This window comes from Cryptomeria japonica, chromosome 5 (assembly GCF_030272615.1).
Source record: "Cryptomeria japonica chromosome 5, Sugi_1.0, whole genome shotgun sequence".
NCBI lineage: Eukaryota > Viridiplantae > Streptophyta > Pinopsida > Cupressales > Cupressaceae > Cryptomeria > Cryptomeria japonica.
In genome coordinates this window covers 375,210,328-375,224,924 of record NC_081409.1, presented here as the reverse complement: position 1 = coordinate 375,224,924, position 14,597 = coordinate 375,210,328, and the positions used below count along the sequence as shown (strand labels likewise).

The window sequence follows — 14,597 nt, the reverse complement described above, 5'->3', positions numbered from 1 at the left end:
AATTTGAATGGCTGATCTAGTATCTTTAGTACTCTACCACATTTTATCATATTTACCTATTAAAACATTTAAGTTAGTGCATGATAGACAAGGAATTAGTTCATTTTTAATATTTGCAATACTTTAGCATGAGCTATAAATCAATCTATGGTTGTATATTTAACTTATGTGCTACATTTTATAATTTAATTTCATTAACATTGTTGTTCAAAGTATTTTAATGGCTATGTAAGCCATGATAAGTTATTCAAAGCTATTGATATGGCTGCATAAGTGACCTAAGGGTTGTGTTATATCCCAATTGTTGTGCAAACAATGTAAGTTGTCACACAAGCCATTCTCTATGGTTGTGCAATTGGGCCAATATTGTGATATTTTATTATGTATTATTTTTTATTAAAAGAGTAGTGAGAACAAGGGCACTGACCCTTTATATAGCAGAACTATCAATCATAGTGTAGAAACAGCACTATAACAGCAATTAACAGCACCAACCATCAAAAAGGAGCCAAGTCTTTTTAACAATCAAAAACTACAGGGGTGCCTTGCGCACTCCAGTGGCCTCCATGGTATTGCTCCATTCGTTAGATAGGAATTTGTAGAGGTCCCTAGCCTCATGTTTGTCCTCCTCAGTGTCAGCATAGCGTTCCCTCAACAGAGAGAGGGTGAGAGCAGAGTTGTGTAACACCTGCATATGGAATTTGTTGAGGCCTACTATTTGGGCTTCCCAAGTCTCCATCTTGTTCTTGATTTGTTTGACCTCCTCCTTGATAGACTGCAGATCGAGAATAGGGCCGAGGTTTTAAATTCTCTACGTGATGTCCACCACATCCGTGCTCAGCTTTTCCATTTGCTGCAGAGTAGGGGCCTCCTGGGGGTTCTCAGCAGCCAAGTCATCAGTAGTTTCAATAGTCTCTTTGGGCTCGCCACCAGCAATGGAGTTATCAGTATCCTTAGCCATGTCCATCGGAGGGATAGAATGCATACCTGTTCAGCCAAGATTAAATCTGTATCCAAATTTCCAAGATCCAGAGCATTGTTGTCAGAGATTTCCACACCCATAAGACCCTCAGTGTCCGTGTTCATAGGGGTCATATCTTTATCATCAATGAGTTCATGGGTTTTCCTTTTAGGGGTATTCATGTCAACAGCACCAACAGTGGTCGGGACTATGGGGTCCCTAGTCATATTAACATTATCAGCATCCCCATCAGGAGGCCCCCTAGTTTTAGGGCCCTCATCCTTCTTGTCCCCAATGGGGTCCTCCTTGGAGTCCAAATTCTCAATAACCGAGGTCTTCTTCCTACGGCCTTTGGAAGCAAGTCTGGAGGATCTCTTTTTAACCTCTGAATCCAGGGAAGGGTTTTCGTTCTTTGTGTCCTTAGCTGAAGAATTGTCGTCATAGACAATGCGTTTGCATTTAGTGAGGGTTTTTCTTTTTCCCTTGGACAGGGAGCGAGAAGCACTGGGAGAGGCAGGTAGAGTTAAGCTAGGGGAGACCGCCGAAAGAGAAACAGTCGAGGCATAGGCAGGCAGGGACATGGTGGTTGTGGCAAAGCCCTCCTGGAGATATTGGAAGAATCTAGGGAAAGCTAGAGATAGGGTCGTGAGCTGCTGGGGAGTCGGCATTGGGGGATGAGAGAGCGAAAGATTCTTAGGGGGTAGAGAGCCTCATGGAAAGGAGGCTTATCCCCATGCTTAGGTCCATAGTGTCCTTAACAGAGCTCTCTAAGGAGTACAGTAAATAAAACAATAGACAAAGCAAATCATTATTGCGGAAGTGATTGAGGAGGGGCAAATGGTAGTAGTTGAATACCTTATACCTGCCTTCGAGAGTGAAGTATTTCATGATCATGAGGCAGATCATGTTCCATGGGTGCTTGAGCTCCTCCCGAGCAAACCCACCTTGCAGCTTGACAAGTTCCTCACGGTTATGGAAAAACCGTTTCAAACCCTCATTGTTTGCAACATGACTGGTACGCTTCCAGAGACAGCCATCTAGGGTCAGCTTCGTAGCTTGGGCAATAGTCTCCTCAAAGACATCAAAGGTAATGTCGCCAACCGAGACTCGTCTTCCAGACCAGGAGGAGGCGAAAGCAGCCGAGAGCTGATCATCATGGCCCTTTAGGCAATCCAGAAAATCAGCAATTCCACCTTCAACACAGAAATTCCAGACAAGAGGGTCATTTTTAAAATCATTCGGATTGTCTGGTTCATATCTCACTCTATCGTCGCCCATTTCGTCTGCCAACAAAGCTTCCTTAGTCATAAAACAGATGAAGTTGCAAAGACCCTTCGGGAAGCAAGCCAGGAAGAGAAAATGGGGAATGTGCGAGCCTAGCGTCAATAAATGAGAAATGAGGTTGGGCGCATGAAAAAACAAGAAGTCACTTTTAGTAATGATTTGTTGGTTATGAGGCATTAAGAGCCAGCAGATACTGGCAGCAACGAACACATTTCCAATCCAGTCGTACTTCATCATGGCTTTGCAAGCCCAAGTGAAATGCTAGCACAGCAATGCGTGCGTCATCTCCAGCCTAGTCAAACGAGTCTCCACCTCATCCGAAGGGATCTGAGGAATATTCCCATTATTTGAATTATGAATCCACCACCTCCAGACAGACCCGAGGGAAAAATGGAGGGGGAGGGAAGCATTTAGCAGCCACTCAATCATTAGTGGGGATTCTTGATTTCTCTTCCTGGAGGAGGAAGTTAACATGGTATGGGAGTGATTTGTGACTCCTCCAACATCTCATCCCTGAGAGGTTTAGGCCAATGGCTACGATGGCGTCTGCCACATGGTTGCCTTCCCTGTAGATATGCATAACTCTGAACGAGTCAAGCCCGGAGATGAGCCTCATGGTGTCCCTGATGGTTCCCTCAATTGTCCAAATAGGCTTATTCTGCCCTTTGACAGCATTAATGATGAGCATGGAGTCCCCCTCAATGTCCATAATTATGATTCCCATGGAAAGGGCAATGCGGATTCCCCAGGCTAAGGTCATCGCTTCAGCCTGATTAGAGGATTGACCATTAAGGTTGCCTACATAAGCAGCAACGAGGGCCCCCAGATGGAATCTGATCACCCCACCACCACCAACTAGGCCCCCCTGATAGCCCCATCAAAATTGAGTTTAAAATTTGTAGCTGGAGGGAACCAAATCATGCATTGTCTTAGAAGTCTCTTAGAGAATGACATCTATGATAACCGTGTTCAACCATGAAACTATCAAATTTTAAATACCATTGTCGAGGTGCTTGTTTTAGGCCATACAAACTTTTCTTCAACCTGCACACCAAGTTCTCCTTACCTTTGACCTCATATCCCTGTGGTTGCAACATGTAAATTTCCCCCTCCAAATTTCCATGGAGAAAAGTTGTTTTGACATCTAATTGTTCAAGATGTAAATCATTTGTAGCCACAAGACTAAGTACAATTCTAATTGAAGTCATTTTTACAACTGGAGAAAATATTTCATCATAATCTATACCCTTTTTCTGTGCAAAACCTTTTACCACAAGTCTGGCCTTATATCTTTTCTGACCTCCTTCCTCCTCCTTCATGCCTATCTCCCACTATTGTTTGGCATCCACCTGCATTGCTTCTTCATATTCTTCTGGTTCACCAGAATCAGTTAATAAAATAGAATACAAAGAAGGAGAAAATCTTTCAGGGGGTCTACTTGACCTCGTAGAACGTCTAACACTTGCAGGAGTTTGTGGGACAATCTGTTGTTGCTGAGCATCAGGTACTTGTGGCATTTCATTTTCAGGAATCTCATCCAACACCACATATTCTTGTTTGTCATGTTCATGCTTCTTTTCCTGCGTCTGTTCTTTATACATAACCTTCTCATTGAATATAACATCTCTACTTCTAATTATTTTCTTATTTTCAAAATCCCATATCGATAGCCATATTCATCTATCCCATATCCAATGAAGGTACATTTCTGAGATTTAGCATCAAGCTTGGTTCTGTTTTCTTTATCAATATGGACAAAAACTTCACAACCAAAGGTTTTCAGAAAAGAATAATTTACCTTTTTACCAGTCCATGCCTCCTCTAGAATACCACCATCCAAAGGGGTTGAAGGTCCTCTATTTATCAAATAGACAGCAGTATGTACAACATCTGCCCAAAAATGTAAGGGCAATCCAGCATGCAATCTCATGCTCCTCGCGCGTTCCATGATAGTCCTATTCATTCTCTCTGACACACCATTTTCCTGTGGAGTTCCTAGAACTGACTTCTGCTTTCAAATCCCATTTAAGGAGCAGTAATCTTCAAATGCTTTGCTGCAATACTCACCTCCATTATCTGATCTAAGACACTTCAACTTTTTTCCTATCTCATTCTCAACCAAAGCTTTCCATTTCTTAAAAGTTTCAAAAACATCTAATTTTTGTTTTAGGAAATATACCCATGTTTTTCTGGTTGAGTCATCAATAAAAATAACATAATAACAAGAGCCACCAAGAGATGATACATGAGCCAGTCCTCATACATCTGAATGCACAAGCTCTAACTTCTCACTCTTCTTCTCTTTCCCAACCTTGAGAAATCTGACTCTTTTCTGTTTACCATAAACACAGTTTTCACAAAACTCTAAATCAATCTTCTTTAGTCCTGGCAATAGATTTTTGGAGTGAAGGATTTTCATCCCTTTTTCCCTCATGTGCCCAAGCCTATGGTGCCACATTATCGAATCTATTCTTGCAACATCTATTGTTGTTGTCCCTGCAGTAACTTTATCTGTAGCAGCTAGGGTAAAGTAAATGTTACCAGTACACAGATATAATGTGCCTACCTTCGCACCTTTAGCTACTACTAATGATCCTTTACTGACCTTCCAGATGCTGTCTAAGAAGGTAACTATGCAACCTTCACTACCTAGTTGTCCTGCAGAAATTAAATTTCTTCTTAAATTAGGAACATTTCTTACCTCCTGCGAGAATACGTGTTGAGTGTACAGCACTTTGTTGATTAGTCGCCACATATCAACACATGCCCCTGCAAGGTGAGCGTGGGTGCTTGTACGATCAACTTGTCCCGAAGTAATGCAAATTGAGCAGAGCTCAACCCCTTAGTGAAGACATCTACAACCTGATCTTTTGTAGAGATGAATCGAACATCAAGGCCTTTGTTAGCAACTTTCTCACGAACGAACTAATAATCAATCTCAATGTGCTTAGTCCGTGCATGAAAGACTGGATTAGCTGTGAGATGCGTAGCACCAAGATTGTCACACCATAGAACAGGGGGAGCAGTGGGAGAATATTCAAGTTCAGAGAGGAGAGATTGAATCCAAATTAGCTCAACGGTGGCTATGGCAACTCCTCTATATTCAGCTTCAGTACTAGACCTTGAGAAGGTCTTTTGTTTTCGAGCACTCCATGAAATCAGGTTTGGGCCAAGGAAGATGCAGTAACCGCTAGTAGAACGGCGGTCATCGGGGCAGCGAGCCCAATCTGAGTCAAAAAAGGCATTAAGAGTGAGAGGGCTAGACTTGCTGAGTTGCAATCCATAAGAGAGAGTTTACTTTAGGTACTGTAGGATACGCTCGACAGAGTTCCAATGATCATCAGTGGACTGCTGCATAAACTGACATACCTTATTGACGGCAAAAGCAATATCTGGTCTCGTAAGGGTGAGATACTGAAGAGCACCAACAACACTCCTGTATAGAGTAGGATCGTTGAAGGCGGAGCCAATGAATTTAGACAACTTTTCTTGGCCGCAAATAGGAGTGTGAACCGGTTTTGCATCGTCCATCTTTGTCTTCTTGAGAAGATCAAGTGTATACTTCCTTTGAGATAGGAGAAGCCCTGTAGGAGTTGAAAGTGCTTCGATGCCCAAAAAATAATGGAGAGATCCCAAGTCTTTTATGGCAAAAGCTGACTGAAGTTGAGATATCAGATCCTGAACACAGTCCACAGTAGACCCAGTAATAATAATATCGTCGACATAAACAAGCATGAAAACAGTGGAGTGGGCGTTTCGCTTGATGAATAGCGAAGTGTCAGCTTTGGAACCAACAAACCCAACCTGTTGGAGAAAGGTGCTCAGTCTGTGGTACCAGGCCCGTGGAGCTTGTTTGAGACCGTAGAGAGACTTGTGGAGTCTACACACATGATTAGGAAACTGGGGATCAATATAGCCAAGTGGTTGCTTCATGTAAACCTCTTCCTCAAGGACACCATGGAGGAAGGCATTTTGCACATCGAGTTGGTGAAGTGGCCAGCCCATAGAGAGTGCAATAGTGAGAATTGTACGAATGGTGCAGGGTTTGACCACAGGACTGAAAGTTTTCCCATAGTCAATTCCTTCCTGCTGATTGAACCCCTTGGCAACTAGCTGTGCTTTGTAGTGATCAATTGAGTCGTCTGCTTTCTTTTTCAATTTAAAACCCCATTTCCACCCAACAACATTTAATTGGGACTTGGGAGGGACTAGGCTCCACGTCCCATTCTGGAGAAGTGCATTAATTTCATTATACATAGCCAAGCGCCACTGTGGGTCTACTTTGGCTTGGGAAAAACATGTGGGCTCATCAATATCATCAGAAGATAAGGGGTGCTTAGTAGCACTGTATGCCTTGGGCCGAAAAATGCCATGTTTAGACCTTATAACCATGGGATGCACATTCGTAGGAGGGACCATCGAGCTTGGCGAAGGTAACGGTAAAGGAGATGAAGGGGGGTCATCACGGCTAGGAGACGGTGGGGCCGAAATCACTGGGGTGGGGGGGCAAACTCAACTCAGGTAGGGGGGTCACGGCTAGGAGAAGGTGAGGCATCTAAGGGGGTAGAGAGACCATGGTGAGCTCCTTGCAAGGGAGGTGAAGACACACTAGATGCAGGTGAGTGAAAAAGTGGGAGAGTGGATACCTGAGATGGTGGAGAGGTCGAGCCCGGTGATGGTGCGTTTTGGCGAGCAGCAAATGGATGGGTCCCTTCATCAAACACAATATGCCAAGAGATATGCATCTTGTTGGTGGGAAGATGGAGGCATTTATAGCCTTTGTGAACCAAGTTATAACCCAAGAAGACACAAGGGAGAGAACGTGACTCTAGCTTATTATAGTTGTAGGGTCGAAGGTAGGGAAAACAGAGGCACCCAATGACACGCATTGCTTGATAGTCAGGACCCGTGTTAAACAGACACTGAAGGGGGGACCGATTGTTGAGGATGGGGGTAGGTACCGGTTCACCAAGTAACAGGCCGTGAGGAACGCATCGATCCAATAGGTGAAGGGAACTGAAGCCGTATGAAGGAGGGTAAGACCAGTGTCCACAATGTGCTTGTGTCAGCGCTCTGCTAAACCATTTTGTTGTGGAGTGTAGGGACAAGAAAAACGTTGGGTGATTCCTTGGGAGGCCAAAAAGGGTTTAAATTTAATAAATTCCCCCCCATTGTCGGATTGGAAGGTTTTGATTTTATGGCCAAGAAGGTTCTCAATTTTGGTCTTGAAATTAATGAAAGTAGGTAGTGCATCTGATTTATGAGATAATGGAAAGAGCCACGTGTATCTACTATAAACATCCACAAAAATAAAGTAAAAACGAAAACCATCATAAGAGACATAGGGAGAAGGACCCCAAATATCAGAAACAATTAATTCCAAAGGATGTTTGCAAGCAGTAGAACTAAAATTAAAAGACAATTGGTGACTCTTACTAACTTGGCATGGACTACAAAGACCCAATTTATTCTGACTAACAAGAAGCGACTCGACTCCGACAATATTCCTAACAGTCTGTGGCATAGGGTGACCTAAACGCTAATGCCATCGCTCAAGAGAAGTCCATTCACCAACAAAGGTTGTAGAAGGGACCTGAAAGGGTGGAGAAACACTCAAAGATAGGCGGTAGAGACCATCCTTACGTTGCCCGCGAAGAACTACCATCCCCATGCGTCGATCCTTTACAAAGAAAAAGTGTGGATGAAATTCAAAAAAGATGTCATTGTCAGAGGCAAATTTTGAAACAGAGAGAAGATTAACCGTGACATTAGGGACATGCAAAATATCATTGAGATGAAATAAACACGAGGAATGATAAATTTGTGATCTACCAATGGGAGAAATAGAAAGTTTAGAGCCATTACCAACGCAAAGTGTGTCAGGGCCATCATACTCATGGTGAATCTGTAGGTTACTCAAGTCCGAAGTGACATGATAAGTAGCTCCACTATCAAGGTACCAGATAGGATCGGCCGAAATCTGAGACGGCGCATAGGAAGAAGACTGTTGATGAGGGACACCAAAGTGATGATAGGGATAGGGTGTTGCCACGTATGCAGAGGGGGGAGCAACCGATTGGGGCATCTCCTGATAGGTTTTATCAAACCTAAACCAACAAGTGTTGGCCGTGTAGTTCTTACGCCCGCAAAGCTGGCACGGCCCTGTCGCCTGAATAGGCATGGGTGGAGGGCGTTGACCACGATTGTTGTTCCCACGGCCTCGATTATTGTGGTTCCTTCTGCGATTATTATTGTAGGGAAGTTGTTGAGAAGAAGGATTGGGAGCACGATTACGGTTGGCTACATTGACCACCGAGTGCTGTTGAAGGAGGCTCTGTTGGGCATTGATACGCATCTCGAAAGCGAGGAGATGGGCTTGAAAATCATCCATGTCAATGGTGTCAAGCGTGGCTGTTAGAGAAGTGACGACAGCATCGTAGGCGGACTCGAGACTGCTCAAGATAATCTGCTGCAAAACCGAATCGCAGACGGTTTGTCTGGAAGCTGCAAGGGTGTCAACCAATTGTTTGGCACGCTAGAGGTAGTCAGGCATAAAGAGAGCGCCCTTACGGAAGGTCTGTAGTTCACGACAAAGTTGCATGAGTCATCTTTGGAACGGGAAGCAAAGCGCTTCTCTAGAGCGATCCAAACAGCACATTAGGTATCAAGGCCAACAACAGTTGCCAGAGTATTGTTAGCAAGTGCAAAGAGCAACCATCCAAGAAGGATCTTGTCCTGCTTGCACCGGGCAAGATATGCAGGATTCGATGTTGGATTTGTCGAAGAGAGAGTACGAGGGGGACAAGCAATGTTACCATCAACGTAGCCTTCCAGGTCATAGCCTTGGAGAAGCGGAAGTAACTGCGTGCACCAAAGGAGGTAGTTTTGGCGATCAAGTTTGACAGAGATCGCGTGGTGAAGGGGAACCGGTTGGAGAGTGGAGGGTGGAGATGGGGAGCGTGGGGAGCGTGGGGAGGTGGGTGTGTGGGCGGCACTAGTGGTAGAGAAAGTGTTGTTGGTGGCCATGACGGTGGAGAAGAGAGTGTGCAAGCTGCAACACAAAGAGGAGGAGAGAGTGTGCAAGCAGCAACGCAGAGGATTTTTGCTCGGATACCATGAGAAGACTAAATGATCTGTATATTCTCCCTTACCCAAAACGTTGGGTTAAGGTGATTTAAATAATGACTGTTAGGATAAATACAAAGAGTGGAAACAGCGCAACCTACAGAAAATAGAAACAGCTAAAACAGAGTTTCTAAAGGAGACTCACTCTATTCTGCGAGGAGATCATCCGGATAATCTGGGATTTCCATGATCAGCGCTGTGTGTTTCCATACATGCTGTATTTTACATGTTTTATATTTATGTGTTTACAAAAAATCTCTTTTTAGAAACCTACATCTTATCTTTTGCGAATTAAGTTGCTGTGTGAGTTGGGACATTACAAGAAATGTCATGGGCTCAAAAGTTAAATTTGAATTTTGAGATCTAAATTCATTTCTACAGATTACAAAATTGACTTAAATCAAATATTGGGTCCAAACCATAAGAGTGAGTATAGACGATATTGTACAAATCAAGTTGTTTTTTAACTTTTGTGTAAAATACATTATTTTGCACTTCAGTCATAGTATTAAAGACAAACACAACAAAATCAGTCCAAAAATACTACGAAAAATAAATATATTCATGTAATGCTCAAATAATGTGGCAAGAATTAAAAAAAATGATAAAACACTAACAAAATTTAAAACGATCAGTCCAAAAAAAAAGCCCATGAAAGAACATTTTTCGCCTCCTTACAACTGAGACTAGACTAGTGCATCTTCACACGATATATTAAGAAGAGATTTATATACTATTATCATACAAAATTATAAATAATATTCAAATAGCATTGGCATCACTAAATGTTCTCGACTCCAAAATTAAGCGGTTACAAAAGGCTCATTGAGACGTTGCTAAATATTGTAATTGAGAATATGACTCAACTTTAGTTTCCAAATATTTTATTATCTGCATATGTTTTACACTTTATGTAAGAGAAACACTATATCCATCCACTCATTCTTCAATATAAGTGCGTTGGATAGTTCTTAAAGAATATATATATTTACTCGTAAAATTACAAAATAGAAACAGGACCCAGGCACTATGTACAGCAATGCAGGTTACTGCAATCATTGCTGTGTTTAAAAGTTGCATAAATACTCACATTGAATTCGACTATAGAGAGAGACCAATATATTCGTGGACATTGCCTTCTCTACCAAATAACATTCAATCTTTGGAATATATTTTATTGCAGATTAAATGCATAAATGTAGGCTTGTAGCATAAGTTCTGGTTCTTGTTGAGAACGTCATGAGCATGCAAGTGTCCATACCATGCTTAACCCTTCAGACGACTCCCACTAAGGATCCCCAACATTGATGTTTAATTCAGTCTCAAAGTATAATCCCTGATAAATCATAAAAGCTAAAAGATAACCATGATAAGCAACAAATAAACCACTATTTTCTACCTTAGATCATCCAAACATATATCTTAGCTTATCCTATTGAAACTAACAACCTTGTTGCTGAGAGGCACCAACCTTAACTCAATTGCCTACATTCATATCTTGTAACTCCATTCTCTCAGTTCCTGCTACCGAAATGGCATGTTATCGGGTTTCCAACGGTGCACAAAGTAATCACAATAACTTGAAGTCTGGCAAGGAGGCCTTAAGTTGCTATTAAGATTAAAGATATAATGAAACAGATAAACGGTTTACTGCATTGTTCTCATTAACCACATATTTGCATGAGTACTTCCTCAAAATATACACTTCTTGTATCAGCAAATCAACTTGACAAGAATATTCCTATTCTCACTAAAGATGTTACTAAAGAGTTGGAGACAATAACATGACAGGATTTGTGTAGATCCTGATCATACTTCCTCCTTTGATCTCCTATAGTAATTCAAAGAAGACTATATTGTCGCCAGCTGCATTACTGTAAAAAGAAAAAGAAAAAGAAAAAAACATATATTAGAAAACAGCAAAGACAAAAAAGGTTACATCTGCACCTTAAACAAAAAAATTATTACCTCTGAACAGACACACAGAAGCGTACAAACAGGACTAGAATAAACTTCAATAGAAGCTGGTTAAGGTGAACTACATATGAAAGAGGATAAGTTATTTTTGTTGTGTGTACCATTGAAAATATACCAGAAAATAAGATACAAAACACATTCATATAACTTACATCACAATCTTGAGCAACAATAACTTGCTCTGTGGGATTCACAACTACTTCACAAGATGCAACTTCCTGCACATGTAAAATCAGGATCAGAATTTGCTAATATATATCAGCATATATCTTTCTAGCTAACCAAAAAACAATCCTGATGAGTTATTTAGCATATCCATGTGACAACTAGACCCATTGACAAACACTATATGAAATGTATAATGCTAGTTAAAGTAATCAAGTGAGCTGATAATATGCATTCTTTGTCTCAAAATAAAAATTGTTTTTCAATCAAAACGAGGACCACTCTCAAATTGTACACTCTCTCTCTGTCTTGTACTACAAGCATATCTTGGTGATCATCAGCAAGCATAATCTGTGCTTGCCATCCTAATTGATGCTTGGTGTTTCTAGATTTTTGCAATCACCATTGCTAACAATAAATTTAAATACCTTAATAACTTGCTTCTGTTTCTGGATTTGATTGTGTCTGTGTTTTTTGCAAAAAACAGACACAATCAAATCCAGAAACAGCAGCAAGTAACATGATAGATGGTGGAAAACTGATGTCTTTAACTTTATAACTGCAAATAAGCATCAGTTGCGCTTATTGTTCTAGTTTTTAGGTTGGTGTCTTTAATCTTTTTAAAGATTCATATTCCTAAGTGAACCTCTTTTTGTTCTGAGGTGATCCTACGAGGTTATTTTTATCTTGTTTTAAGTAATCCTTTATAATAGCTGTCAAGTGCAGATGCAAAATACCGTCTCAATTTCATCTAGATTAGAAGCTTAAAATTGTGAGTAGCCTTAACAACTAACCCCAAGTATCTTTTCCAACCTTTGTTGGTGGCAACAGTCGGTGTCAAAAGATTGGTGGCACTGTTCTATCCAATTGATATATTTTTTGGTTTTCTTCTTTAGTAAAACTTTAGTGATGCCACAAAAGTTGCATACCCCTTATGAATTTAAGATGGTAGCCGCTATAGCCAAGAAAGGTTTTACTTTTGGTGCTATTTTTGGTGGAGGTAATGTCATGATTGGCTATACTTTCATGGGGTCAACCATTAAACCCTCTTTAAAGATAATGTGTCCTAATAATGTCCCAAAAGGTACCACAAAGATACACTTCTTGATAGTCACTGAAATTTGTAAACTTCTACATCGCTCTAGCATCTTTATTAAGCTGTAGACTGTCCAATCATCCAAATCCAAATGAACTTCTGAGAAATCATGAATGAAATCCTTAATTGCATTGACCCTAATGCAACTAAATATTGTCGAATCATTCCTCAAGCCAAAGTGCATGACTATATACATAAATAGGCCCCCATTTTGTAGCACAAGTGGCCTTTGGTTGATCTTCTTCTAGGAGTTTGACCTAATGGTATTCAAAGAAACCATTGTTGGAGTAGACTTCTCTTCTTGCAATAGATTCTAATATTTCTTCTATTAAGAGAGCTGGAAAGGGGTCGTGAATACAAGCTTTGTTAACCTGCCAAAAATCAACACAAACCCTTATTTCCCTTGTTTTCTTATTTTGTATGACTATTGGACATCCATTCAACATCCTCAACTGGTTTCATAATCTTGGCCGCAAGCATTTTATCCGTATTATTTTTTCCTTTTTTCTTCATGTTTGGATTAAGTTGGTATGGCCATTTACTTTGTGGTTCTACCCCTTAGTTTAGCTGGATCTTCATGACACCATCTTCCTCATTGATACCCTTCATATCAATAGATGTCCAAGGTGTTGATTTAGTGATCAGAATTAATAAAACTCAGAATATAAATAAAATGCACACACACGAACACAAGGATACCCTGGGAAAACCTCCCTCTTGGAGAAAAAAACCCAGCAACAAAGTTCAGATCATATATATTAATATCAGTAATGATACAATTACATATTCGGCCACCTAGGGCACAAGAATAGCTGGCTTATCTGATTCACAATCTCAGATCTGAACTGGAGATCGCCTTCACAGCAGATTAGACTGATGTAATGCACTCAGAACCTAACGACTTTGGTGAAGGATGGATTTACACAGCATTAATGATATTCACTGAGTCTAGGATGAAATTCACAGGTAATCGCTAGACTCCAGGGGTGATTCGCTAGTCCACAAGATTGACTGGCCTTCGCTGGTCCTTAAGATTGATCCGCAGGCCTTCTATGAATTTCGCTGCTGCACAAGGTGGTTTGCTAACGCACAATCAAGTTCGCTGACTGCTGTATCAAGATCGCCCAAGTCTGATTGCAGGGATAATCGAATTGCACAAACTCATAATCAGTTGACAATGTATTGCCTTTATTTTATATGATTGCAATGCCTTGTGAACCTAGGTCGGCCATTTCCCTTTTGCCGCCAAGATGCAAATATTAATTAATTAATTACAATTTCCTTGAGCGCCCAAATAGGGCCTGCCCTTTCAATGTTTACAAGTTACATTTGGGCCCAGCCCAATATAATTAATCAATATGCAAGTTACATAAGCATTCAAATTTGGGCCCAGCCCTATGCATTAAATGATTACATCAATATAATTAATTTTAAGGCCAAGGGCCACATTAAAATTAATTAAGCTAGGATCTAGCTACATTTCAACACAAGGAAATACATCTTCATATGCGGATAGGATTTCAATTTGCCTACAACTTGATCATCCCAATAATCACCAATTTCGGCCATCTTAGTGTGTGCTGCAGATGCTATATTTTCTTCACTTATTTTTAATGGCTGATTATAATATTGGTCCTTGGAGTCATTATAGAGTATTCTCCTTCTTCCTTTATGTATTAGGTTTTGATAAGGATTTAAAGGCACGCCATTCATAGATATTGTCTTGATGTGTCTTCCACCACAATGAGACATTGCTAATCAATGTATCTTGTAACGTGTCCATCTGAAAATCTTCTTTTGTAAAAAAATTCTCCATGTCTTGTAGGTATCCGCCTAAGTCACCAACTCCAAAGAACTGTTGCAGCTTAATGGTGATATTCCCCTTTGACTATGGCTCACTTGTTTTGTTCTTCCGAGGACAAGGCCTAGGCTACCTTCTTTGATCTTTGCGGTGTATTCCTTTTATCTGGAGTATCTCACAGTACATTG

General features: G+C 40.9%; 1 protein-coding gene across 2 annotated transcripts in view; it reads right to left on the bottom strand.

Moving 5' to 3' along the window:
- Positions 1 to 10,946: 10,946 nt before the first annotated feature.
- Positions 10,947 to 14,597, bottom strand: part of LOC131035112 (uncharacterized) — a 28,746-nt gene continuing 25,095 nt past the window's right edge. The window contains exons 2-4 of one of the 2 annotated variants that reach the window (XM_057966753.2): positions 11,500 to 11,565; positions 11,339 to 11,408; positions 10,947 to 11,244 (exon numbers count right to left, since the gene is read on the bottom strand). In XM_057966753.2, coding sequence (XP_057822736.2) covers positions 11,385 to 11,408; positions 11,500 to 11,565 — 90 coding nt within the window. In that variant the 3' untranslated portion in view covers positions 10,947 to 11,244; positions 11,339 to 11,384. The remainder of the gene's footprint in view (positions 11,245 to 11,338; positions 11,409 to 11,499; positions 11,566 to 14,597) is intronic. The other variant, XM_057966762.2, reaches the window with a different exon arrangement.